At 39.3% G+C, this 27336-nt stretch overlaps 1 protein-coding gene across 2 annotated transcripts in view; it reads left to right on the forward strand.

The window, feature by feature from the left end:
- PARD3B (par-3 family cell polarity regulator beta) overlaps positions 1-27336 on the forward strand; it is a 433243-nt gene that overhangs the window by 117533 nt on the left and 288374 nt on the right. For both annotated transcript variants that reach the window (XM_075153452.1, XM_075153453.1), the window contains exon 3: positions 20495-20666. In XM_075153452.1, the coding sequence (XP_075009553.1) occupies positions 20495-20666 (172 nt within the window). The remainder of the gene's footprint in view (positions 1-20494; positions 20667-27336) is intronic.

The raw sequence follows: 27336 nt of genomic DNA on the forward strand, positions 1-27336 counted from the left end.
TGAAAACAGAAGGTTCACCTGAAATCCTGAATTGCAAATGCCTTTCTGTTTATGTGGAACTGCTCACTTGTGCTTGAAACAAGCTGGATCATGAAGTGGACGTTCTTTTTCCTTTTAAAAAGAACAGGTTAAAATTCTTTACTGCTCTTTGCGGCAGGGGTGCTTACATTGACCCGTAGGGCTGTTGTGGCCTATTCGATAGTGCGCGGAGCGGGACCCTCGGTTCTGAGCTGTTTCGTTGGTTTTGTGGGCAAGTGGTTTGGCGTAGCGCATCACTTCTCCTGTATGTAAAATTAAGATCAGGATTTTGTAAAGCACTTGAACTATTGATGAAAAATGTTGGTAAGGAAAAAAATATAATTATATGGTTGTAGTAGTAACCTGGGACCTGAGGAAAAGTAGGCTTAACTCCAGGTTTGTCATAGATATCCTGTACTATCTGGGACAAATAAGGTTCATTGAGCCTTTATGTCCGTTTATGAAGTAGTTCTGCCGTGCTTCACAAGTGTTCCTTAAAGATATGTATATACACACACACGTGTGTGTGTGTATATATATGTATATACACACACAGAGTACACTTTTTGTACTTGGTTTTTTTTGTGGTCTTCCATTGTCAGTGTCTTAGAGTGTGCTGCTAGCTACAAATATGCTTAATGAAACCAATGTGGTTTGTCTGCTGGAGACGTAGGTTTTAGGTACTTTACTTAAAATTAAGGAATTGGAATGTAGCTGTTCTGTATTTTTTGTTTGTGGCAATAGAAAATGTTTAGCTAATGACATTAATATGTCATCCACTAAGAATATGGAGAAATTCTTCATATTGTCTTACACTGTTTGTAGTAGATTTAAAAAAAAAAAAAAAAAAAAAAAAGTAGGGTTGAATTAAAAAAAAATCAAATGCTTTGTAATTCCTATTTACTAGCAGAGCTGCTAATTTTTAGTTCATGTTTCTTTTTAGGATACTTTAATAGTATTTGCATATGCTTTAAATTTCATATTATTATTTACCTTGTTGTTAAAGGCATCTGAATCTATATAATGATAGTGGAGCTAGAACTGGGATTTTGTGGTACCTTAAATCAATTTACCTCATGATTATAGGGCAACTCATAGTAACTCACAGTGCTACATAATATATTTGAGTGTGGACTCAAATATATTATGACTCAAATTAAATTATTTAATTTTTTTTACTTATATTTTGTTTTGGAAGGTATTGAAAGGGTTCCAAAGCAAGATTGAAGTGAGTATATTCAACCCTTAGCCTCTGTGCTGAGACTCCCTGTGGTGATGATTAATTGGTAATGTGAACATCTGTGAGGGAATGGTGGAAGTGCCAAACTTTTCAGAAGGGCTGTAACTGGTCAGTAGGCTTCACGTTCATAAGATGTGCAAGAAAGTACCTGCGATGTAGATAAATCTGCCTCCAGTAGTGACTCAGATGATGTAACTTGTGTTTTTAACAATACCTGAAGAAATATTAGTTGAGTGACTTACTGCATATTGATGAGCCTATGATCTGGTTGGATGTACAGTATGTCTTAGGGCAATTCTAATGATGTTTTGGATGATCTTGTTTGGGGGGAGATTTATAGACTAATCAAGTTGGTCAACGCATGTCCAAGTTGAGGCAATGCAACGGTAGATTCCTGCCGGGAGTGGGAGTATGACTACAACAGCCACGTGCTGTGAATTTACATGATTTCTGTTTACGTAGTACTGATTTGAGAATCTTGGACTCGTGGATTTGTAAAAGAGAGAATGCAAGTCATGTTGAAAATGTATTTAGCACACAGGATCTACCTTTCATTCGCCCGTGTTCATCTAGGAATAAAGTCACTGCTGGGGTGGAAAAGTGCTGTCTGTAGGCTTGTAACTACAGTGTGGCTCTTTGCTTGGTATCCTCCCTCCTGTGTGAAGTGGCAGGCTGCTTGTTCCCACTAACAGGATCATGTGCCATCACATGCAGTAGAGGGAAGCACGTAAAGGAGTTTTCCCAATACGGGTACACCGGGGCAGGTAGCTGGGAGCGCTCCAAGGGCCTCCCTGAGATGGGCTCTTCCACCTGCTGGCAGGCTCGTGGCTGGCGCCTGCCGCCCTGCTGCAGGGGAGACTGAAACGTGCTCCTGGTACGCAAAACTGCTTTTTTACTTCTTCCCCCCCAAAGTACCATATTACGGCTTTAAAAGACCTTAAAGGAAACCATCTAGAGGCTTGCTAAAAATGACTGGTTTTCAAAGCTTGCTAAAAATACTGAGGTGGGGGGAACCCCTGTCAAGGCTATCTCTCAGGAACAGGGACTTAGGTACCTGGTGTGAAATGAAAGTTGAAACAATGCGCGTTTGGTGCTCTTGGATACAGAAACTTGCAAAAAGGGTTAGGTGCATAATCACATCAGCAGTCGTTGCCTCTTTTGTTCACTTTTAATGCAGCTGCTAATGGATGTGTTCGTTTTTTTTTTTTTAGCAAAACATCAGTTAATGTGAGAATTAATATCTGATAATAGGGACCAAGAAATTTTTGACTGTTAATGGTATTACGTGTGCGCTCTCTACCCCTTTATATTTGCATTGTAATAGGATTGGAATATTTTAACGGTATAAAAAAAACCTCGGTAAAGAGATTGAGTGTGGGTAAGCCCTCAGTGATGCACTTTTGGATGAGAAATTTGGGTCATAAATTGATTTCACTGTCAGCATAACTACTGTGTTGATTGCAGAAGGGAAAATATGTTTTTGTAGTTAGTGGGGTTATGTCCTGAGATCCCATTTCCTAACCAGAGAGTGAACTGACTGAAGTCTAAGTGATTCAAAAGTAAACAAAAAATGTATTTAAAGTAATTGGATTTTAATTAAATATATTTCTACATTTATTTAAAAGAATCATTGATTTTCAGTGATTGATCACAACTAAAATGTTGATGTACAATTAAATGTCTTTTAAATTTAACACTTTTTATGAAGAGGAAAATGCATTATATGCATATTTGTGCAATGATACTTAGCATACATTTATTCAGAGTTTTAATTTTTACATTTAGCTTAGGAAATGCTGAGTGACAGTTCTTATTTAGTAGAATATTAATTTCTTCTTCATGGCTTGTGTCAAGCTAGTTTTAGTAATTGAAGTTCAATTAAAGCTGCAGAGAACTAAAATAAATTTTAGTTAAGAAAAAATGAGAAACATTCTGAATGTGTACTGGGAAGAGTTTTGCATTTAAAGCTGATATATTGAACAGAAGCAGTTTGCAGATGATGTGTGATAGACTATGTAGCTGACAGAGGAGATGAGACCAGGAGGAGTCTTTCAGGGTCTTGGAGCTAACGGTGCTCAGCTCTTGCATTTAGTTTTTATTTAGAGGCCGTAAGAAAGTACGACTAATAAGCTTCCCTGCTTTTCAGTTCTCAGCCGATTTTTCATTTTGAATGAACTCATTGTTGAATTGAATTGCCTAGATAAACTGAAATGAGAATATACTCTTTGCCAAGTGGCAGCTACGGCTGTCAGGAGCTCGTCATTTTATCTCTTCAGGAAGCTCTAGCTCCATGTGGTTAGCTCTAGGCTTTCCCCTCTTCCATAGTTTGTTTCCTTAAAATGTTTCACAGGAACATGCTACTTGTGAGCAATCCTGTGGAGGGTAGGAATTGGCTGTGGAATCCTGCTACTTTTTTTAGTCTAATTTACATTACCTTACAGATCACACAGCAGCCTACCTCCCTCCATGCTACCAAGTTGTGATTGAAGAGTAGATCAGAAACGATTAGTATAAATGACTATAATCCTTGTGGAGTGGGGTGACAAGTCCAAAGACTTAGGAGCTCTGCTGGGTCAACAGAAGCTGTGGAGTTTCTTGATAGAGTCTGAAAGCATGGAAGGAGAGAAGTAGCTAGCAGAAGCCTTCTAGTCATTATTGCAATGACGTTGGGCTGGAGCCCAGGGAAAAGGATGGAGCTGCCTTTTTTGCCTCTTCCCTGTACTAAAGCCCTGAAGGTCAAGAGGCCAAGGACTAATTTGTTATTAGTAGACTAATGATATAGGGAAGGATCAGCAGACTGGAAGCACAGCTCTGCAAACTTCATTTTGATTAAAAACTATGTATTTTTCCCAAGTAACCTAAACAGCATGTATAGGAGAAGGCAAAGAGCAAAAACAGATTTTTACCACAAACTTGGTCAGAACTGCTGTTTAGAGTGCGTACCCCTTGTCATGTATTTTATAATGTCTTTGTGTTTGACTTGTGTTAGCCTAACTTATTTAAAATTAATTCTAAGTTCAAATGCAACTGTGAGGAAAAAAACAGTCTTTTATCCACTCACAATGATCAATTACTTCTGTTTTGATATCCCGTGCAATAGATATTTGGCAGATTCTCCTCTGCCTCTTAATGTCTCTGAAGAGTGGATGAACTTCTGTTATTTTCTGTTCCTCAGCTTTTCTGAAATCCCTGAATCTCAGGGGATCACAGGGGGATACCTGGAGGGTGCAGTTCTGAACACCGACCTTCCCAGGAATGCTGGTGGAAATGCCATTCTGGTGTGGTGCTGGTGTTGGGCCACGGAGCTCCCAGTAAGAGCGACCAAACTGAGCCTGGCCTTTGGGCACCAGTCTGCAGCCTCACACTGTGGTGCCCTGGTTTAACTTCTAGGTTAGAGTTAAAACCGTGAGAGGAGGGAGAAAGGAGTGGCATTTTTTCGCCCTTTAAACATCTCTCTCTTCAGTTTGTGGCAAAGTGGATAGTGGGCATCCTTGGGTTTGCCAGCTGTGGCTCCCATTCATAGCTGCAGCGTGTGTGTGGTGTGTTGTTTTGTTTTTGTTTTGTGTATGGTGGTGTGGGGTTGGGTTTTTTTTTACTTAAAGTAGTTTAGGCACCCAGATCTTTAAATCAGGAGTGAAGTTATTTTGGGGGACCTTCCTGAAGACCAGTGTCAAGTTCTGCAGTGTGTGTCCCTGCTGAATTACTAACAGAAAGCTGTTTAGCTTACACTGGATAGGAACCCCGGAGACTTGATTTCAGCTAAGTGTGAAAAACACTCTTGGTCTCTTGGGAAGAAAATAATTTGACTGGAGGATAAGGATTCAAGGCAGCATGAATATATTTGTTATCTTATCTGGAATTTTTCTTTGTGGATTTTTTTTTTCCCTTGGGTTTTGTAAAGCCTAGGAAGCCTCAAAGAGTGTGCTGTTATGGAAGTGTGGCTTACCTGGAGGGGACTGAATGCTCAGTGTGGTGTAGCCACAGAAGAATGGAAAGCCGTATGCGTGGAGGAACTGATTCAGAGGAGCAGGAATGTCACTCTCGTAATAGTTGTTTGGTTTTTTTTTTACTGGAAGAAAAAATGTGTGAAAAAATCTTCCATAAAAGTAGACGAAGAACTGAATCAATGTTGTTAGCATTTTCTACCAACTTGAACGTTCATATCCCTGCCCACGGCAGGGGGTTGGACTAGATGACCTTTAAAGGTCCCTCCAATCCAAACTATTCTATGATTCTATATATTTCAGAATAACGTCAGGTAACGAGGTGATGTGGCAGTGACGAAGGCAAATGTGATTCTACTGTGAATCCATTCAAGTACTAATAGTAAAGCTGGGAAAACATGAATTCCTTTTTACAGAGTCTGGTGAGACCTCAGCGCAGATAGGTCAAGGAATAGCCATTTTCATTTTTCTGGAGGAGGCTAAAATACTTGGCTAGTTGTGTAGCTCAGTTTTGATGACTCTTCATGATATTCAAGATATTTGAAGATTCATGACAACTGAAACATTTTGGGAGAATTTTCCATTAGCTGAAAGTATTTTACTCCTCTCCCATTGCATTGTTTATTGAGTAGTTTAGCTTACTTATGAAAGTGGAGCCTGGTATATCAGTCACTTTGAGTTTTTTTATAAAAAACGCTTTGCTTTATGAATAGGTCCCTTTATCATTTGTAATGAGGAGTGGAAAATGGATGAACAAGCTTCTTTCTGAAAAATCACATTTGAAATTTCTGAGTAATGATCTGAATGGCCTGAAGTCATTTATTGCCAAGACATATCACTGTTTTGCAGAATATTCAAACTACTGTAATCAAAATTAAACTATGCCCTAAGCATGAAGGTTTTTTTTTTTCCAAAAATGAAAGCTTCAGATCACATTAAAATAATATTTCAGAGTAATAGGAATCTGTTAATTGAATTCAACTCCTTGGTTAAATATATTCTTCAGTGTTTTTTATTATCTAATAAAAAGTTTTAGTTTAATTAGCATAGGTAAGAAACCATGCTCAGTATTTTGCGGTATATTCAATACAACGGAGAAGTTTCCTGTTCTTTCAATGCTCTTCTTACAGAAGGTAGTCGTCTTAAGAAATGTTAAGATTATTTTAATCATTGTTCAGAGGTCAGACTTGCAGTCCACATTTTTACAGCTAATTGTTACAGAACTCTGCATCAAGTAAATGTTCAACACTACTAAACAGGGCATTGAAATTCAGCCTTGGAAATGAGGATCATGTCAAAATCCATCTAACGAGCAATTATAAGATCACTTGCGGAAAATGAACTTAGGGTTTACTTTTTGGATCCTATACTGTTGTGGAAGAACAAGAACATTCCTTGTGTTGTTATTTTTTCTTGTGCATTCTGTTTTAATAGGATGTGTTCATATTTGAATAACAAATACCAATGTGTGGGTATTAGAAGGGTACATATGTGAGATCTTGTTTGCTTGCAAACACATTCATGTCCAAGGGATGCATAACATACATGTATACATACATATAGCTGCTACTAACTTTGCAAATACCATTTTCTCAGTTGTATTCTGAATTCTAGCTCTCAGTTGGAAAACCTTAAAATAGTATGTTTAATTTTGCTGTGGATCTTGAACATGTCAGCATTTAATTTGTTTACTAAGAAATTGAGAAACTTAACTATGAAATTGTGCTGTGGGCAGCTAATGCTAGGCTAAAAAATGACTGAAATTTATAACATGTAGATCATTCTTTTAAGGAGTATAATGAGCAAGGCAGCAGTAGGATGTCTGTTATGAACTGATTGCTGAAATGAGTAATTGTCACTGAAGGGTTTTTTGTTATTGCCAGAGCTGTGACTATCTCTGGAAATTTTACTTTTAGTTTCATTGTTTTCACAGTAATGGTGCATTAAGATGTCAAGTCAAAATATTTTTTCTAGTCCTTCTGTTCTGGTAGTTCATTTGGGAATGTATATTTCTGGAACTGCAATGTTTGGAACCACTACACTTCTTTTAAAGTTTCTGAATGTTTCATAATTTTGTGTGTTACTGATCTTCTGAGAGAGCATAACTTTATAGGTTTCTTCTTTAGTTGTTGTAGACTCCTTAAACTGGTTTGCCTTTAAAAAAGAAGAAAACACAGTTTTGTGAGTGACAATGATTGACTTTGTAGTCTTCTGTTAATGAGTATGATAAAACAAGCCGTGAGAACTACCCAATTACTGAATACATTCTGAGGATTTTGGTGACATTCCTGTTGCGCTTTTGTTAAACTTCTCTCCTCTCCCCTCTTCTGTTCTTCTCTGTCTCAAATTTTATGCATAAAAGGATCTTGACATTTAGGAGCTTTCTTTACGGACATGGTTGCTTGAGGTCAAGGTCAGCTGACTTCTGCTGAAGCATATAGGGTCATGACTTTTCTGAAAATGAGGTCACTGCGTGAAAGGCAAAATGTGTTTATTTTCTGTTTTTTCAAAGGGGTATGTATGCATTATTATAATGCACTAGAAACCCCCTAAGAATACTGTTTATTGACAGAATTAGTAACAAGCCAGTAGAGACTGATAGCATTAGTTTATCATTAGGGGCAGACCTTTCCTCATCAAGGTGACAACCAGTTTTGTAAGCTTACTTTTGCCTTTCTAGAGCCTGACATATAAACTGTCAGAGACAGGGCAAATAATGCAGTCTCACTAAACTAGGCATCAGTAAGAATAGGACTCTTGGCAGTTGTAAATACTGAAATGTTTTTCTGTGCAGGCAGAAACACAGTGTGAGAATTGTATGACGTGTGGCAACATCCCAAGATTTATCAAGCCTGTCTGTACTAATGAAAGTTGTTGTGTGTGTTATGCTATACAGATGGTTTTACACTTTCTGATGGGTTTTACAATTCGAGTATTTTTTTGTGCTGCCGTCTTTTTTTTTTTTGACTTCTGAAGTTCCACTCCCCCATCCCATAATGTCCTCTAAAAAGATCAAATCCATTTAAAAACAAATAAACAGCTAATTCATATGCTGTCCTTGAGTAATTGTGGCCAAAGCAAAAACTTATTTTTGCATGTCATGCGTACTATCAGATCGGGGAGAGAGGAAAAAGAGTGTGTCTGTAGAAGTTGATCTGGGTTTTTCTGAGCTTTACAGCTAAGGCGGCTAAATGCACATTCAGGTAGTGAGCAGGAGCCATCAAGTCAAGGGAAGCAATTCCACTCCTCTGTTTGACACTTGTGAGGCCACATTAGACTATTGTGTCCAGTTTTGGTCTCCTTGTGCAAGAAAGACATGGACATACCTGGAGCAAGCTCGGCACAGCGAGCCGATCAGGGGTTGAACACATGGCGTGGGGGGAGAGGGTGAGGGAATCTCATAGGATAAGGGGGGGATCTTATCGTTGTCTACAACTAGTTACTGGGAGGGTGTAGAGAAGACTACACCCTACCTTCCTGAAAGTCCGCAGTGAGAAGACAAGAGGTAATGGACTTTAAGTGCTCATGAGGAAGACTCCAATAAGATACGAGAAACTTTTTTTTTGCACCCTAAGGGTGGTCAAGCACTGGAACAGGTGCCCAGAGACTTGTGAAATCTTCGTCCTTGGAGATGCATAAAACTGGGTTGGGCTCTGAGCAACTAGAGCCAACTTTAAAGTTTGAGCTAAGTGCCAGCGTGGCCCTACTTTGAGTGAAGGACTGGACCAGTGACTTCCAGAGGTCCCTTCCAACCTAAATTGTTTTGTGGGCCCTACTCGTTATACTGGAATCTGGAAAAGATATGAAAGTTGAAGAGCTTAGTTACAAATACAAAGTGCTTTTTAACATCATCAATGATTGCCTAGAGTACGAAGAGCCATGCAAATTCCTAAGAATTTCAATTATACCCTCTGATCTTACTGAAATGGTATAATGTCTCTTCACCACAGATTACTTTGGTTTAAATTTCTGAGGATTTTCACATGTCTATATAATCTGAAGGTTAACAAGCTACCTTGGAGGACTCTGCTTCCTTAAATTTTGTATTCATTATATACAGTTGAGACACTAGAAGAGAAAAGAGAGAGCAAGTAAAAATTTTTGGTACTGCAAGTATATCTGGCAGTGTACTGAAGGCCAATGTTTTCTTGAAGCATTGAAGATGCTAAGGAGGAACCCTAAGGAGGGTTACAAGCAAAGCAGTTAGGAGAAATGGTGATGGGCTCCCTAAATTCATTTTTCTCAGCTCCCTTTCAGCCTGATGAGCTCCTATATCTAGATCAGATGTGACTGGAATGGGGAAAGCTAGCAGGGAGCAGCCTCTCTTGCTTCCCCATCAGCTTCTGCCCCTTTTATGCAGAGCTGTGCAATGTTTCAGCCACCTTAAATGGCATCATAGTGATCAAAGGCAGTTAATGGGGATTTGGGAGAGTCCACAAACCTGCGTGTGGATGGGCTGAAAACACACGTGTGGATGGGCTGAAAAGTATGCAAAGGGTATGAGTGGAGTGGGAAGGAAACTACTGGAAAGGAGGACTGAGGGTACTATGGGTGCTAGCAAGTGTGAATCCACATGCCTAGTACCACCTCACACATGATTCTGTCCTGGCTGGATTGATGCTTGTTTGTTCCCACTTTGGGTTCCTTAGAAACCCCGTTAAAAAGCCCCAGCGATGAAGAAGCTTGCGAGTCCAAGAGCTGCTCAGTTTCTTCTTGCAGTTTGGTCTGTAACTGAATGCTCAGCAGCAATCCACTTAAACATCTCTTTGTGCCTTAAATCAGGGCTCCCCAACAGGATTTTTATAATCCGTCAGCTTTTCGGACTTCAAAAGCATCCAGAAAGGGGTGAGAAGGTGGGGACAAGAGGTTGATGCAGTTTGCTGGAGAAGTCTGCTGAATACTTCTGACAGGCAAGGTGCCTGCTAAAGTAGGAGCGGGCTGCAGGAACGCCTTGGGCTGCAGTAGGAGCTGGGAGCAGTTTGCCCTCTCCTCGTCGGGCTTTCCACCCCTCTGCCTCGCTTCTCCGTGTGTGGCTTGGAGTATCCAGTGTTACTGCGGGTTCTCTGTTCAACAAAGATGCTCGTTCTATCAGGAAGGGGGTTTTGTGTTGTTACTGGCTTGTTTATTGTGTGTTCCGTAGGGGGCTTACCAATGGAGTTGGACTAAGCTGTTAATTTAGCATTAAAGTAGTAAGGTAAGATAATTCATATTATGGAATTACTATAATTCACATTATGAAAATGAACATTTATTGATGCTTAGCCACAATATAGTAACTAAGATGTTACTTTCATTTCTAAGGATAAACTGTCTTGTTTCAGATACCATGGCACAGTAAGTTTTTCCTTTTCAATGACTGATAACAGTAAGTGCATCTGACAAGCACGGTTCTAGTAAGTAATGCAGATATTAGTATCTACATTTTTATAGTGCTATTTTAAATGGATTCTCCAAAATTAGCTTATCTTCTGTAAAGTCCATATAGGTGAAAGTACTCAGTTTCAAGGTACACAGAAAGGAAATAATCAGTCTTGTATTTTACAGTCCTCCTTCCATTTGTTTTTTTGCTTGGATAGAGGAAGAATAAAAACAAAGGGCATTTCTTATCTAGCAAAACTCAGAAGCTATTTCACATGAAAACATAATGAGTGTGACAGGCTACAAATAGCATTGAACATGAATCTTCTACAGAAGAAAGAAGGAATGTCCTTTGGTATATTTACTTCAATCAACCCTAATAAGGCTTGTTTTATGTGTTTTACGCATCTGCCATCATAATTATAAATCCTTGACATTTTAGCACTAGCATTTATATCTGCCAGGGAAGCTACCCAGAGTCAACTCTCAAGGAATGTCTGTATTGTTACTATGGATCTCCGTAACAGCTCTCAAGTAGTTAGTAAGTGGCTTAAAAAATTACATCTCAGTCATGCTTGAAGGGCTCATCAAACTTTGCCACAAATATCAACGTTAAGTACCCAATCAGCTGCATTGTTTGAAGTACAGTCACGTGTGCCCACGAAGGAATAGGTTGGACAGGAAGAATTATATAAGGTCTCATCAATCAGGTAGCTTTTTTTTTTTTTGCCATGACCTTTCAAAAAAAAAAAGAAAAAAAACAACCCCAAAACCTGCCAGTTCAGCTGGGAAATTACAGGAAGATAAGGATATATTTTGATCTGATCACACACACAAAAACAACAGCTAGACTTTCTGAAAAGCATGCACAAAAGGGTTTTTCTCAGGCATGATTTCTTAACACAGGGTGGTTTTTTTTTTTACCTTTGTAGAATAGTTGAGGACCTTCCCAAAATAGCAATTAAAAAACCCAAACAAACCACAACAAAAGCCACAAGAGAAATTACAGCAGGCTGTTAAGAAACGCTTAGAGATCTGGAAACTCAGGTTCATAAATTTAGCTTAGTTACCCAAATTCAGTGACAAGACTGAGAGCTAAATGCAAGACTTGTAGCAACAAAGCAGTCCAGAGGTTTTGATCTCCCAGAAGTAGTGGAGAGTTCGAAGCCCTTCCCGTGGCTGTGATGTCAGTAGCCACAAACCTAGTAAATTCGAGTAAGCGCAGTCAGCGTAGCTCTTCAGCAGACAAAAACCCGTGGGGTAACTAGCACAGGCACAGCACAGGCACGGCAGGAGGGCTGGGGAAGGAGCTCCAGAGGGTTAACATGCAGTCCTTGCTTTACGTATGGCTGTCTCGAATTCTCTTTTAGATGTAGTAAGTGATGGGCCAGAAGAGGAACTCCAAATTTCTTGGGAAGTAGTTCTGCTGATTAAAATGTGAAGACTGGAAACAATTGGTATCTCACTGTTTGGACAGACTTTTACAGCTTAGTGATAATTTGAAAATCTCAGCTTAATTTATGAAGAAAATTATTATTTAAAGTATCACCTTTTGCCATGGTGCCTGTTTATGATGAAATACAAACATTTGAAGCATTTGGCAGTATTGAGGACCGCCAGTGGCCCTGTGCATTTAAACAGAAATAAATCCTGCCAGGGCTCTACCAGTCCTGGCCTCATATTCCACCCTTGGTTCTTCATTTTGTCCCCTGCTCTGTCCCTTGGGTTGTGCCAAAACTGCACTGTCACTTGGGTAAGGATCCCTCCCTGCCACTGGCACACTCCTCTCCCTTCCCCCAGAAAGTGCTGGGACTTGGGCTGGATCTGGTCTCTCTTTTTTAGGCATGCTGCTTCTCTTCCTATTTCATGTTTTCCTTGTATCCTTGAAAAGTTTTGAGAGCAGAGGCTACCAGTGTTTGTACTGTGCACAGTAGGATTCTGTTCTTGGCTACTTTTAGACAGTACCGAAAGAAATCTGAATAATAAGGGTAGGAAAAGTGTCAGATGGTCTTTGGGAAAATACTTTGGTGTATGTAGTTTTGGCATGTAGGTAAACAAGACGAGCTAATCACCATAGCTTTCATGTAATGTATCTGTAATTTGTTTTCATATGTAGGTGTGAAGGAAGGCTGCCATATGGTGTGTATATTGGTATTTTTCCTTGACAGCCTTTATTTTAAGTTAAAGGAATTCCGAGGCAAACTATTATGCAAGAATACCATTTCAAATACTTATCAGTATATACCAGAAGAATACCTTGAAAGAACATTGAAGAAAGGCTGTAGAGCTCCAGGAAAGTTTTAAATTGAAAAATTAAATGACACTTTCATCCATTTTTGAGGTACCCTAATTACCTTAGTTCTGTCTATGTTGCACTGTTACCAGTCTTTCATCTTTTAACCATTTGAACAGGAGTCTTTCATAAGTTTCATGTAAAATCTGATTTTACATTAATGAGTATGTGGAGTTCTGAGACAACTTCCACAGTGGCTTTATGAAGTTTTTTTGTTCAACATATGGTACACTTTACTCTTGGTCTTCTTGCCCCGATCTAAAGTGTTCTTGTCCCCTTGTAGGCGTAAGTTATAAGTATAACCTGTGCCCGTAGAAGAGTTTCTGTTAGGAAGATGAACTCCTTGAGAGAACTGCAGAAACGTCGTTCCTGCTGCTGTGTTCAGACTTGATGACCCGTGTGTGCACGGCACTCTAGTGTGCTGTCGTGGGAGCGGGGGCACAAACGTTGGTCCATCTTCGTTAAAGGAGACAGAGGTATGTCACTATTGCAAGATTACAGACAATGGTACTCTAAGGAGATGTTGACTCAGTGATGTGTTGACAGAAATTTGCTTTCTGTGGGTCACAGAGCTGAAGCAGCTGGAGGATGGAGAGTTGCTTTTTTTCCTGGGTTAGTTCCCTGGACTGACTCACCATGGATCTTGCAAGTTGTAGCACTTGTGTGAAGGAGCAGTAGGAACTATTATTGGCTGGGGAAAGAGGAAAGTCAGGCCACAGGAGTCTCAAAGTAGATGTCAGATTTTGAACTTAAGATGGCCTAGTGCAAACTGCTGGTTAAAGAGGTAACTTTGCCTTTATCTTGTGTTGGTGCTGGTGCTTGAGTGTCTTAGATGGCTGGAGTAAAGAACTGACCTGGCCGAATACATAAACTTGCCGAAAGAAAGGAGGAAGGAAAAAAAAAAAAAGGAAAGGATCCCTTTTCCCTTTTTGCATTGGTCATATGTAGGCTGCTGTCAACTGCAGCGTTTCTCCATCTGTGTCGGGTTATTTGCAGGTGCAAGTACCCGGGGAGAATTGAAGTTGTTCTGATTTTTTTTTTTTTTTAATTTTATTTTGAACTTTGCTGTATTCTGGTGTCAATGTGTTACATACAGAAACACTGTGTGTCTTTCTACCTCTTCGTTATGTATGTGTAGGGATAAATACAAGATTAATCCTGCAGATCCCAAACTGAGGGATCAGAGAACAAGGTAATGTGATGCTGTGGTGTACTTCATTTTCTGCTGTAGCTTCAGCCATCACTTCTCCTTATATCATAAAGTTTGATGAAATAGTCACTGAGCTGTTCATTCACCCCTCCTGACAGTTCTTTGTTGAGATGTGAGTGCTTCGTGTGAAAAGTCTTTATTAATTGACCCAAAAAAGGGAGAATTTTTTTGCCGCATCATTTTATAAGTAACTAATAATCACTCCCACAGGAGCACCGGCTGTCAGAAGTATAGATAAGGTTAAAAAAACCATGGGCTTTCTCTTAAATGAGCATTTGAAGTCATGGAGAGGGACCATCTGAACAGGAAACAAACATGTCTTGAAGAAACGGACAATTTTTCTAGCTTTTGTTGTCCATAGTGAGAGAAGAATGTAAATAAAGTTCTGAATGTAAAAAAAATTAAGAGGAAAAATTTCCATCCAACTTGAATGAAAAATTTAATACAAGTTGAGCGTTTAATTCCTTTTTGTGCTTTTGAATATATCATTCCAGCTGTTGAAAATTGCATCTTTTCAATCATGTACTGATGCTAACCTATGACTGAGAACTTCTCTTAGTGATTTTTTCCTGACAGTAATTGAAAGCTGATTAATTTAATTGCAAGCAAGCTTTTATTTTGCCATTTCTTCCTTAGTACCTTGTGTACATGCCTAGTGTTTGGGGTCAGAAAGGAAATAGTGGTGTCTATTTTCTAATTCAGTACAGAAAAGCTAGTAAAATATACCGTTTTTAACCTTATTAACAGTAATCTAGTTGTCAAAAGTGTAGTTTGAAGAGAGAAGTAATTACAAAACCTTTTATTTAAAATGGTGTATAGGGCAATGGAAAGTCATCTGTTTCTGATTTAACAGACAAGTGCCTTAAAGCAAGACCTGTAAAGTTCTGCTCTTTGTTCAAAGGTGGGGATATTTTTCGTCGAAATTCTGAAACTCCACAAAATTGTTTACATTTAATTGAGCTTAATTAGCAAGCACTAAACCAAAACTTTCAATTTTAATTCGGAAGGACTTCTTTTTGCTGTTCCTTGTGTGTATGGTGCATATCCCAGTACACAGTGAAGCATGGCTGCAGTGTATGCGTACGAGCCATGCGCTCGAACACGGTTCTGCAGCTGCAGCTTGGGCTTACGGAGTAGAGGATAACAAACAGGATAAAAGTTTTGGAAGGTCTGAGACCCCCTGGAAAATGTAACGTTTCACATGGGAACAGGCATATGGGAACACTTTGTCTTGTGGGGATTTTTAAATGCAATACAGCATCAGTTTTCTGTATCTTGTGGCCAGTGGTTCCCTGGGGTAAAACACGCAGCTGCGTTGTACTCGGCCCCTTTCACTCAGTAACATCGTTGTCCGCTATTGGTGTTTACCCACCGTTTTGTACATGAGGGTTGATCTTAATCGAATGTGTGTGTTGCTCTGTGTGTTTGGGAATGTAGTCACTGAATTTTTACATAACCTTGTTTTAATTTTCTGCAAGCTTTGCAATTGAATTATCAGTAAAATATTGAAAGAGCTGTACCGTAGGATGCTATACAACATTAAAATTTGCCTACATTGCCTTGTAATGAATTTTCCACTTCTGATCAACAAAAATGCTAATAAAACAGCACTGTCCATTATTGCTGCCTTATGCCTTATGTTATGACTACATCAATATAAGTAAGGAGGAGTTTAGTAATTAAAAATAACAGATAAGTGCTAAGTTTTGATAATTTATTGATTGTCTAGGTAACTGGTAGGTTGTTAATAGAGATTACAACAATACCGGGTTTTGAACCATTTTACCTACATAGAAATACATAGATATCTTTTACAGTAAATACTCATGTTCCTTAAATAACCTTGGAAAAAAGGAAGATGCTTAAGTACAGCAAGTGTACAAAACTGCAACAGAGTACTAGCATAACTTCTACAGTTTAAAAATGTCTAGAGTAATATTCTGATGTGTTTTTAAAAAAAAAAAAAATCAGCTGACCTACTGAACTCTCAGTATTTATAAATATTGAACTGGTAAAGAAAAAACTAGTGTTGCAAACAATGTTGTTGTTTTCATGATATGTTTGTCGGGGATTTCTTAATGTGTCCTGAAGTTCTTTCCCATCAGAAGAGATTTGTAGTCTGTTCCAATTAAAGAATTTTCCATACTGGAAATGAGAATTCAATTACTACAATTATTTTTGAATAGTTAATTTACATAACCTTAATTGTATTCATTCCTTTTGAAAGGCTGAAACTGATATTTATAATGCTTTGATTGATTAGCAGTGTATTTACAATGTTAGAATTGCTACCGATAAGCTGCTCCTGCAACCGCAGTCCCGAGGAGTTCTCTCCTGAATAAACATTTTAGAAGACAAATGGCTGTTTATTTCATTGGTGAGGAAAGGCATCGCATCTTTGCTACCTCCACACGCAGTACGGGAAGTATCTCCTTTCCACACACTCTGAAAAACGGGAGTTTAACTCTAGATCATGTTACTTAATTAATGGTGTGTTCCATACTGTAAAGAAATACATTTTCCTTGGTTTTTTAATCTGTCAAAATAGTGCCTAGGTGTAGACTAGAGAACTGCAGGCTTTTCACTGAAGTCACTCGAGGAATGACAGCCGTAAGAAACGTCCCCGCTTTCAGATGCGTGTGAGGCCTGTGCGGTTTAGCTCTGAGAATCTTGCAGCCATTTGCCAGGCTGTATCGCAGGTGTTTGCCTGCTGTCGGCTTGCACCTGCGCCTGCTGTTGGCTTGCTCCTTGCACACCGTTCCTGTGCCCTGCGCGCTCCAGCTTGGAGTCAGGAAGTGGGGCGCTGGTGTGGATAAGGTGGGAACTGGGAACGGGGGGGTGGTGGAGGTGTCTTTTTCTCCTGACTCTGCTGCGGGAGTTGGGAGGAGAGGAGCCGACATGGGTGTCCCCACCTGATGAACCTTCTCGATAGGTGAATGAAGGCGGAATTGATACAATCTTCAAGCCATTTGCAATCCTTCCATTAATTAAGCAGGTGAAGACCTGGGGGTTTTATCCGCTTTCAATACACTTGACACTGATTTCTGTGTGTCATTTTGCCTGAACCAAACTCATTCCTGATCAGCTATCAAGGCAGTTGTTTGACTCGTAACCTGTTAGTTCTTGGGAAGTGTCACCCAACGGCAAGCGCTTGAGGCATCCTCGGTAGAGCAATGACACAACAAAGCTGTTGCTACCATGAAAACTTTATTTTAACCTGGACCCTCTGCAGATCGGGTCCTTTGAACACATCAGCCATAACTTGAGCTCAAGGCACACATACACAACTCCCTCAGCCCTCGGAGGAAGCAGCCGACCCCCGGGGATGGCGGCCCGACCCCCGGGGATGGCGGCCCCGCAGGTGCAGCGCCGGCCCCATCCCCGCCGGGCCTCGCTGCTGTGGGGTTGGGCCGGCAGCGCCCGCCTGCCCTCAGTGCCCCGGCCCTTCCCGATTGGCCCGGCGCCCTGTAAGAGGAGCCGTGGGTACGTGACCCGCGGAGCGCGGGCCATGGCCGCCCGCCCCGGGAAGCGGCGCAGCGGGGTAGGAGCAGGAGCGCCGGTCTCAGGACGCCCGTGAAATTACTGCGGTGTGGCCACAACGCAGTTTGCCTTTCTGGGCTTGACTGGTAGGTAAGCTACCGTATCTTACAGGTATCGGAAGTCTGTCTGTGACGTTAGTTGTCTGTTAAAGTAATTTTCTATTATCATTTCTGCTAAAGTTTCACTCGAACTTCAGGAGAATAAGGGAAACCTGTAATGCTTAGAAACCGAAGTATGCGATAATGCCCTAATGTGTGTGAGCCTGCAAGAGTGGCCGTGCAGGGCTGGACTGCTGCTCTGTGTGGGTGACCAGTGGAAAATACTTGAAGAAAACATATAGAAATAGGGTAATTGTAACATCAATGTTCTTCTGGTTTACCTTTCTGTTTTTTACTACTGCATGTCTTGGGGGCTATTGACTCTGAGGTGGTGCTTGCATGTTTCCATTTAACCGTTCTTGCTGGTCTTTTCCATCAGTTTGTCTAATTTTTTTGAGCCAATTCCTACTTTTGGTCTTTGCAAAATCCTGGGGCAGTAAGCGTAGAGTATTACAATGTAATATAGTGTTTAATATGCTAGGGTGTGAAACTGTGGAGTAACTCAGCTTCATCCAGCTGAGGAATTCACTTGTTCATTCCCATCAACAGCTGAGCTCCATTTGCTGTGTTCTACATTGCAAATGCTCAAGTGAACTTCGTATCCTACTATGATCTAAAATGCTTTTCAGAGCCACGGTCCTACACAATCTCAATTTTCCTCTTCATTAGTAACAGCTTCTTTCTTAAAAATTAAGTTTCCACAGCAAAAGCGAGATTGAGAAAGCAAACCTTTCGGTGGGCAACAGTTGTGGAACTTCTTGAATCATGATGGGCTTCCATAGTAACATGAACATGAATAGTTATTTTAGAAACAAACAGAAGACACCATAGATTTTTCTTCTTGGTACTGGAGAAAATTGCCATGGTCTGTTGATGTCTGGCTCTAAGGCAGCCTTTTTGGCTGTATGTAGTTGTGGGCCATAGTGATGGCTTGGTGATGAATGCAGTGTGAAGACCTGGGTAGTTGCCCTGCAGTGCAGTAGTAAGGTACAAAGAGAGTTGTCTTTGCTGGAATTAATCTTTCCTATATGCTTTGGACAAATAAAAAACAAATTTTATCTTGTAAGAGCTATTTGCGTGCCCACAGAAAGGAAACAGGCTCCATATGGAAAAGGAGAGCAAGTTTTCCACCTAATTATTTAAGGGGTTTTGTGCATCTCTGAAATATGCATTGGTAAATACGAGCTGACACATTTCTAGCAACCAAATTATAAATGAATGGAAGACCTGAAAATGTCAGTTTCTTCTTTAGAAGCACTTCAGGATTTTTCTTTTCATTTTTCTTTCCTTTTCCCTCTCATACATTCATTTCTTCCCTTAGGCAAATAAGTTCCTTTAAATTTTTGTCTCTTTGTTTCAGTATACTACTTATCATAGGATATAATTTTTGACACGTGTTGGAAGTGTCAGAGGAGATTTGATGTACTAATATTTTTATAGAGAGAGTGTGTATGCATACCTTAAAATAAGATAGAGAGAGAAAGTAGTAAATCAATCCTTTAAACTTGTTTCTGTGTAATCTTGACATTGCCTAACCGGTTGTATGAGGTGTGTGGTCTTTTTCAGGATTAGTTAAGAAAAACTTTAGGATAATCCTAAGGAGTTGAGAAAAAGTGAAATAAATGAACACCTGAAGATGAAGATACCTTGTACAATGCTTGTTAGGCAAAGTGTTTGTCACTGTGCGGCACGAGAACCGTGCCACGTCAGGTAGCGGGGCAGGAAAAGTGCTTGAACTGCTGCTCTTACCTCTTGGAGAGGGCTCTGGGGTGTCAAGTGTCCCACTCATCGAGAACAGCCAGTCTTCTAATTTGTTTAGATTCATTGCGAATTAATCAGGTTTTTCCCAGAACTGTAACAGTTAACTGTTTTCCTGGAACTGTAACGCAATTTACACCCAGCACACGTATCTGATTCACTTGTTGATGAAGCTGTATACACATTATCTGATAACATTGTATTAGTAGGAACCCAAAGGAAGATCCTTGTGAAAGACCAGGTTAGCTGGGGTGAAAAATGATTTTTCTGGTGTTTTTTATCATTTTCATGTCAATATTAATGTGAGTTTGGACAGCAGACTTTGCAGTCTGTCATTGTTTAATCTTCACTTTCCTGTGCACCTGAAGTCGTGGAAGAGTCAGTGACTGAGGGACAGTTTTCAGGAACAATATATCTGGTATAAGCTTGCAGGAGAGAATGGGAGGAGATGGTAGAGACGTGTGTGTGTACGTGTGCCTAGCTGGACCAAGGAACTTTCATCCTCACAGAGGTATAGGTTGGGCGATTAGGGAAACTTCTGTCACTGTGCTGGATGTATCTTGTCCTTGGAATGTAATTATTATGTGCTTATAAATAAAAATGTATCTGCTCGCTCAGTACAGCTTCCGTGGTTGTGTTACCTTTGTGCAGTGTGTCGGTCAAAATTTTTTCAAATAATAACACCCTCCACCCCCAAGAATTAAATGCTGTTCTGTGTTTTTAAGCATGTTCAGCCCTAAATGTTTTGGAACAATGTAAAATGCTCACTAACGGTAGCATGCTAACTCAGAAAAGCATGTCAGGACAGGGTAGTGCTGAAGCATATATTTAAGTCATATTGAAGTCAATGTATTTAAACACAAATGTATATGCTTTCCTGAATCTGTATGTTTATTGTTAGCTGTTCTGAAATAAGATTGTTATTTTTGTAGTCCCAATGAAAGATAAGTTTGTGTTTTTTTTTTTTAAAAAAAAAGAAAGTGAAGTTTGAGAATCCTTTAAATATATAAACTGTATTATCTTTTGTTTTGATAGCTGATTGCTGTTTATGATGAGCAAGAAACTCACCGTAAGACTGATGGCACCAATGGCAATTTGACAGATAGAAATAGCCCAGACTCTTTTGAGACGGAGGTAGCAGCTCAGCTGGCTGCCTTTCAGCCGATTGGTGGTGAGATTGAAGTGACTCCTTCTGCCCTAAAACTAGGTATGTATATCTTGCATGGTTATTTTTTAATTTTTTGACCAATACATAGCACTTTCTTATTTCTTTTTTCTTTTCTGAGTATGTCTGTAGCCCGATTTTGTGTATTTAAAGAGTTTTTTTAGCACCCCATTGTTTGCCTTGGGATTCAGTGAAGACAATTGTAATGACAAAAGTTGGGCTTTTGAGCAATTGATGCTGAAGACTGCAACTGAGCATGGCAAATTTGCACCTGAGCCTTGTATCCTGCTGTATGTTACACCCATCCATAAGCTGGGGTCTCTTTTTTCTCCTTTCCTTGACTGGGTAGGTTGCTGACAATCCTTCATTGTAATCTTCTGAGAGTGGAAGAGATGAAACCTATGCAAAGTATTTTCAAGTAACAAAGTCATTGAAAAAAACCTCAGCATTTTTGTTGAGGAACCTGGATTCAATGAGTGTAAAACTGCTGTGTGCAAATACTTTTACGGGTTATCTGAGCTAGTGCCCTGTTTTGGGGGTGGGAGGTAGAAAGGAGGAGATGCTGGTGGCAAACAGTTCAGCTCTTTGCCTTTGAAGAAGTTGCACAGCAGAGTCTGTTTGCCTATCTGACTTCCAGGTGAGCAAACTGTGATTAGGAGAGGCTTCTGCTTAATTCCTGCTTATGTCAGAGGGTACTACGTGAAGTGCTGCAACTCTCGTCCCCTGTGTTGTTTCAGTGTGCCTGGAAGGCCAAGAGTTCAGACACTGGTTTCCAATTATAAAGAGCTGGAGTCTTGTATGTTGAATACGAAGCAGTTTGAAATACTTCATTGGATCGAGAGCAGGCTAAGCTATCACCTAGATCGTAGATACAGAAGCTTTCAAAACCAGATTGAAGGTGAATCCTCTTACTCTCTGCCTGTAAAGCAGTTGTAAGCTGACAGTGTTTAGCAAATGAATAATGCTCAGGAGAGGCTTTTCCGCATTCCCCCAGAGCTCATCATCCAGTTCACCCTGTATTCTTGAGTACTGCTGGTAGTCTCCTAATGGTGTGCAATAAAATTTCTGAGTGTAAGCTGGTGGGGTAAGGATAGAAATACCACCTCTAGTGCTACTCTCATAGATTAGTCTGATTACAACTTCAGAAATGGTATGTTCACTTGTCCGTTTATTTTAATTGCATTTTTAAAGGAAGAGACTGATTAACAAAACCAATGAGCTAAAGTAAAATTTCTAATAAAGCTCACTGGATGAGGCTGTGTAACTTCTAACAGAAGTCTATGCTCATTTTTGTGCCTGATGTAGAAAATACTGAAAGTCAAGCTGCATGAAAATTTTTAGATTCAAATTTCTGTGTTAATGGATCACTTCTGTTTTTTCTATATTCTAGAATATAGAAGAATCTCTTTCTGTATTTAATGACACACAGGAATTTCTCATACCTAAAAATCCTGGGAAAAGACTTATTCTGGCCATAAATTGTATGTGTTTGAGCTGTGTTTTTGGTAAGCATGAGGTATGGAAAAGTTTGTGGCTAAAGGTCCAATAGTTGAATGGTTTGCCACTTCATTTATTGCATATTTTTAAATAACAGTGTGTAAACACATTTTAGCATGTTTCAGAAAGTAGAGATTGTTCCCCATATACTCCTGAGCCCTATTTAAAAAAAAAAAAAAATTTGAAAGTGGTTTGTCTAGCATGCTGTTGTACATAAGTTGAGGGTTGGAGAGAAGAGTATTTAAACCTCACACAATTTTATGTAAAACAGTTAAATGCTAGAGCTCTTGAGCTCACCAGTAAGCTACCAGGTAGTTCAGTTTTCATAGCATTTATAGAACTCTTCTACTATAGACTGTAAAGGAGATTAAATATAACATGAGAAGAGCAGCAAATTAGGGTTCTATTTCGTTTTCAGAGCAATACTAATATATATTTGAAGTTTAAATGGGTGCTTGCTTCTTAAAATAGAGAACATAAATATAATGTGTTTGTCTCAACGGTTCTCTTTCAGATTGTTTTATTTTACAAGGCAAATGAAAGATTTTCTACCTGTCAGTCCTATAAACTCAGTCTGCACTCTGAAATTTAATTGTCTTCTCTTCTGGATTTTACATCATGGATTACAGTTCTTTAGACTTAATTTTTGCCTTTATGTTTCTTGTACAAGTCCCCGGATCTTAAATTATGTCCCTATTTCCACTAGAGGCAAATTGAAAACTAAATGAAGAAATAGAAGGACAATTTGGTTGCGTCAATATCATTGATGCATGAACACAGTAGTTTGGCTCCCTGTCTAATTATTGAACTGACTCACACTCGCTAGCAGAAATAAATAATAATAATAATTTTAAAAAGGTGTTCTTACTTTGGGAGCAAGGATGTGGTTAAATACATGCGTAGCGAGCAAGTGTTGATTTCCATGGTAGAACTGTCGTGCTTACCTTTTAGAGTATTTTTGCAGAATGCCTTTAGGGATGAAATGCAGGGAATCAATTGTTCTATAAATTGTCAGATTGTGGAACAATTTTACCTGTTAATTTCTGTTGGATGTTTTGTATTCTCTGAAACCAGATCCACGGTTTTATGTAGAAACAATGTCCATTTAGTGATCTGCTCAGAGAATACTTAGAGCTTGATGCTTAATAAGTATGTGAAACTAAACGCTGCTGTTCTCAAACGTGAGAGAATCAGCACTGATTTTAGAGAAGGCACTTGAGATACCGCCTTCAAACTCTCTTCTTTTTTATAAATTGTGTATTTGATCCAGTTAAGTTAATCATATGTTATACCTAGTCTTAAAACCTTTACAGGCTAGATAGAGATGGTGATGAGGGGAGAAATTTTTTTTTTATTGTGTGGTTACTTCTTTCAGTTTTTTTTGTGGTTACGCTTTACAATATTGATCAGCTTGACTCTGTCTGAAATCATAGTTTTTCCATTATGTAGTTAGTTACCCTTAGTTTGCCCTTTGTCACCTGTAACTTTGAAAGTAAGCCAGAATAAAAGCAATCTTATATTTGACTTGAAAGCTAAAAGTACCTTATATCTTACATTGCTTCCACATACTGGCAAAATTTTAGGGCAAAAAAAAAAGTTTGTATTTTACTTATTATCAAATTACTTTGTTAATACTTGGCACATATCTTCTTAAAACAGTTCAGGAAATTATTCAGCTATTTGTTTTCTTTTCCCTGAAATTAATGCATCTCTACTTTTAAAACTGACTCAGTGTTCTCAAACAGGTGGAATTCTGGGCTCTTATGTTTCATTTAAGAAAAATGCAGGAAGACTTTAACTGTTTATGGATACAGTATCTGCTGTGTCCATAACATAAGGTGAGATGCAAACATACTTGAGTGCCTCCCCTCTCCCCACAGAGCTGGATTATCAGGTGGTGTTGCTGACAGGGTCTGAATTCGGACTGTAAAGCAAGCAATACCTGATAGTTTCTTACAGCTGAAAAGGCTTTACTGAAGTTTCTGATACTCGGGGCTGAAATTACTGAAGGAAGCATAGCCATTCAGTTCTGTTGGGTACATAGGGCTCAATTTGGTAGTGGGTTTTGCATCCTGGTGTTTTCCTATTAAGCATGATTACCAAAACGGTGACACGATGAAGTAGTTGTTTCTCCACGGTTTACTTTTTCTATGTGTAGGAGGTGTAATAGTTATCTTTTGAAACCAACCATCATCTATTCGGATCTAGATGAAAACCCAATGACGATGTCACATGTACTTTTGCACACAAAACGACTATAGCTTTTTGAGAAGTACCAGTGCTGTCCGTTCTTGTTTGGCAGAGTTAGACAAGTAATGCTGCATCTCTGTAGAAACCTGAAGAGGGGGATTGGGCATTGCTTATTTTGCTTCCATTCAGGGTAGATCTTCCAAGTATCTTGCCTTTTTTGGTTTAGTGAGCAGCAGAGTACTGAAAGGAGATTCTGCAGAGGGGCCTTGGGTTCAGTTAAACCTGCAGTTCCTTTTCTATTTTTCATCCATAATTCAAGCATAGTGCAAAAGAATATCAAGGCTGGCAGGGATTTGTTAATTGCGCTTAGTTTCTCCTATCAAAATGAAAAAAGAACTTTTTCTTTTAATACTGAAAATCTTGATGTACATGTTTCGGTTGACAATGAAATAAATACAGATCTGTTGTAAAAAAAAAAAAAAAATCCTCATTGGATGGAAAATGTGATTGGGTAAAGAATACATTTCATGCTACAATACAAATGGTAATAAAACAACTGTTAATATATATTACAAAATTTAGAGAAGCACACAACCATTTAATGTGTCCAGTCACCTGTTTGAAACAGTGAAGAAATAATCTTCTGATTTTGGTATTTCTGTGGGTAAGTAGAGAACATTTGAGACACTGTTGCTGAACTGGCAGCAGAGAGAGCTTGTCTTGTGAGACTATTTCTTGTCAGCAGAACTTCCCAGAGTACACTCATGATGTGGACATCATAACAATTTGCAAAGAATGATAGAGGCAACTAAATGCCTAAATAGCTGATCTATGTTTGGAAAAATTGAATGGAGGTGAACTTCAACATCTCTAACCCAAAATGCTGTCGTAAATTCTTCATTGCCACTTTTTACCTTGTTTCTTAGGTATAAAACTGTGGATAGGCAAAACCTTACAATGAACAGTGAAATCACAGTATGTTGAATACTTTTTAGCTGCATGACTTTAGCCCGTGGTAAATGTAATGTAACCTAAACCCCAGTTGATTTTAAAATTCTGTGTCAGGGATGGTCTTCTGGCTGTCCGACTCCTCAGCCCTTCCTCCTGCCTGGCATAAAGTCTCTTGTATGTTAATGTTGTGGCTTAACAACAATGTTTGTGGCAGCCAAACACCACACAGCCGCTCGCTTACTCACCCCTGCCCCCCCATCACTGGCACAGGGGAGAGAATCAGAAAAAAAAAAAAGTAAAATTCATGGACTGAGATAAAGGCAGTTTAATAGAACAGAAGAGGAAGGGAAAATAATAATAATGATACAATATACAAAATGAGTGATGCACAATGCAATTGCTCACCACCTGCTAACTGATGCCCAGCCAGTCCCTGAGCAGCAGTCACTGTTCCCTGGGCCACTGCCCCCCAGTTTGTATATTGAACATGATGTCATACGGTATGGACATTGGCCAGTTTGGGTCAGCTGTACTGGCTGTGCCCCCTCCCAGCTTCTTGTGTACCTGGCAGAGCATGGGAAGCTGAAGAGTCCTTGACTAGTAGACTCCTTAACACACTGATGTTTTTAGTTGTTGCTATCAACATTATTCTCATACTAAATCCCAAACACGGCACTATACCAGTTACTAGGAAGAAAATTAACTCTATCCCAGACGAAACCAGCATCACTTTTGAACTTGTGTACCCTTAGAGGACTAAACTTAGCTGTTTCATTGGAGCCAGAACATGACTGACAGTTAGTTGTTTTCCCATTGTTTCCACAAGACCTTGGTGCTCTCTGGGATTAGATGTCATCTCTGATAATGTTTCATTTCTGTTCTGTAGTGTTCTTGTACCTCCATTGCTCTGAGCTTACATAATCAGACAAAATTATTTTGAAGGGATAAATTGCGATGCCATAATGTTTCTTTAAAATTGGTATATCAAAGTCATTTAAGAAACACTAATTTCCTTTATTCTGCACAGGTGGTGGGTTTTGCTTTCTAATCAAATGCTATTTAGATGAATACATTTTGTCTAGTCACTCTTGTTGATCATTTATCTTTATAGCAGCAAAATGTATTATGTTGGATTTTTGGCGAATTGTGTGCTAGTATATTCATTGATGCAATAACTAGTAAACTAACAAGTGTTTGGAGTGATGAAACATCTGGAGATCCTTGTGTGGGTGGTAGAGTAATTACTGGGTTAACTAGCACTGTTTTCTGTTGGCATTGGTTTTGGATGTGTGTTTTGTTTGATTGGTTTGGTTTTTTGAGTATATCACATCCTAATATTTGTTTTTGACCAGACTTTGCAGAGCAGGGACTTACCTTTGCAGACCTTGTTGATTATTCCCTGTCCCAAACTGCTGTTTCATTGCTGATGTATGATTAAACAGTCATTCTCTCATCTTAAAGGTAGCTTTGCTGGGGTGGTGGATGACATTCTTGTGTAGTGTCTTTAGAGAGCCCATGGTGGATGGGGGTTATGGTTAGGGATACTAACAGTATGTGCAAATAGTCCTGCCTGGTGTTCTCTAGCGAATAGTTTGAGGTTTTGAATACATACGTGTTTATTGTTAGAATTTTTAAAAGTGAACTAGCAGTGTGGAGTGGTAAAACACAACTTTATGGTGGCAGCTAATGGACTATGTGTAAATTGATGTGATGTTGCTGAAATGTTTTCAAAATGTTTTGTTTTATATGTTTACCAACTTCAGACTAGTTGTTTTTAATAAGTCTTTTCTGAACAAATGGTTACCCACCAGTAATATTCTGCTCATGTAACTGGTGCATCCATGATATTTTAAGCAGTGACCTGCAGGCTATTGCTAAGCTAATGTCCAGTGAAAGTGTGCTGCTTCATAGACCACTAGTCTATAAGGAGTGCTTCGTGTGATCATCAGCTTCAACTGCAAGCTAGCTATTCCTGCAGAGTATGAGACATAGTCACATCAGAAATGTTCCTTTTTTTTTTAAATTTTTTTTAGAAACACTAGTGTGTCATTGTAACTTTTCAAGTATGTAAGAT

Source organism: Calonectris borealis, chromosome 6 (assembly GCF_964195595.1).
Source record: "Calonectris borealis chromosome 6, bCalBor7.hap1.2, whole genome shotgun sequence".
In the NCBI taxonomy this organism is placed as follows: domain Eukaryota; kingdom Metazoa; phylum Chordata; class Aves; order Procellariiformes; family Procellariidae; genus Calonectris; species Calonectris borealis.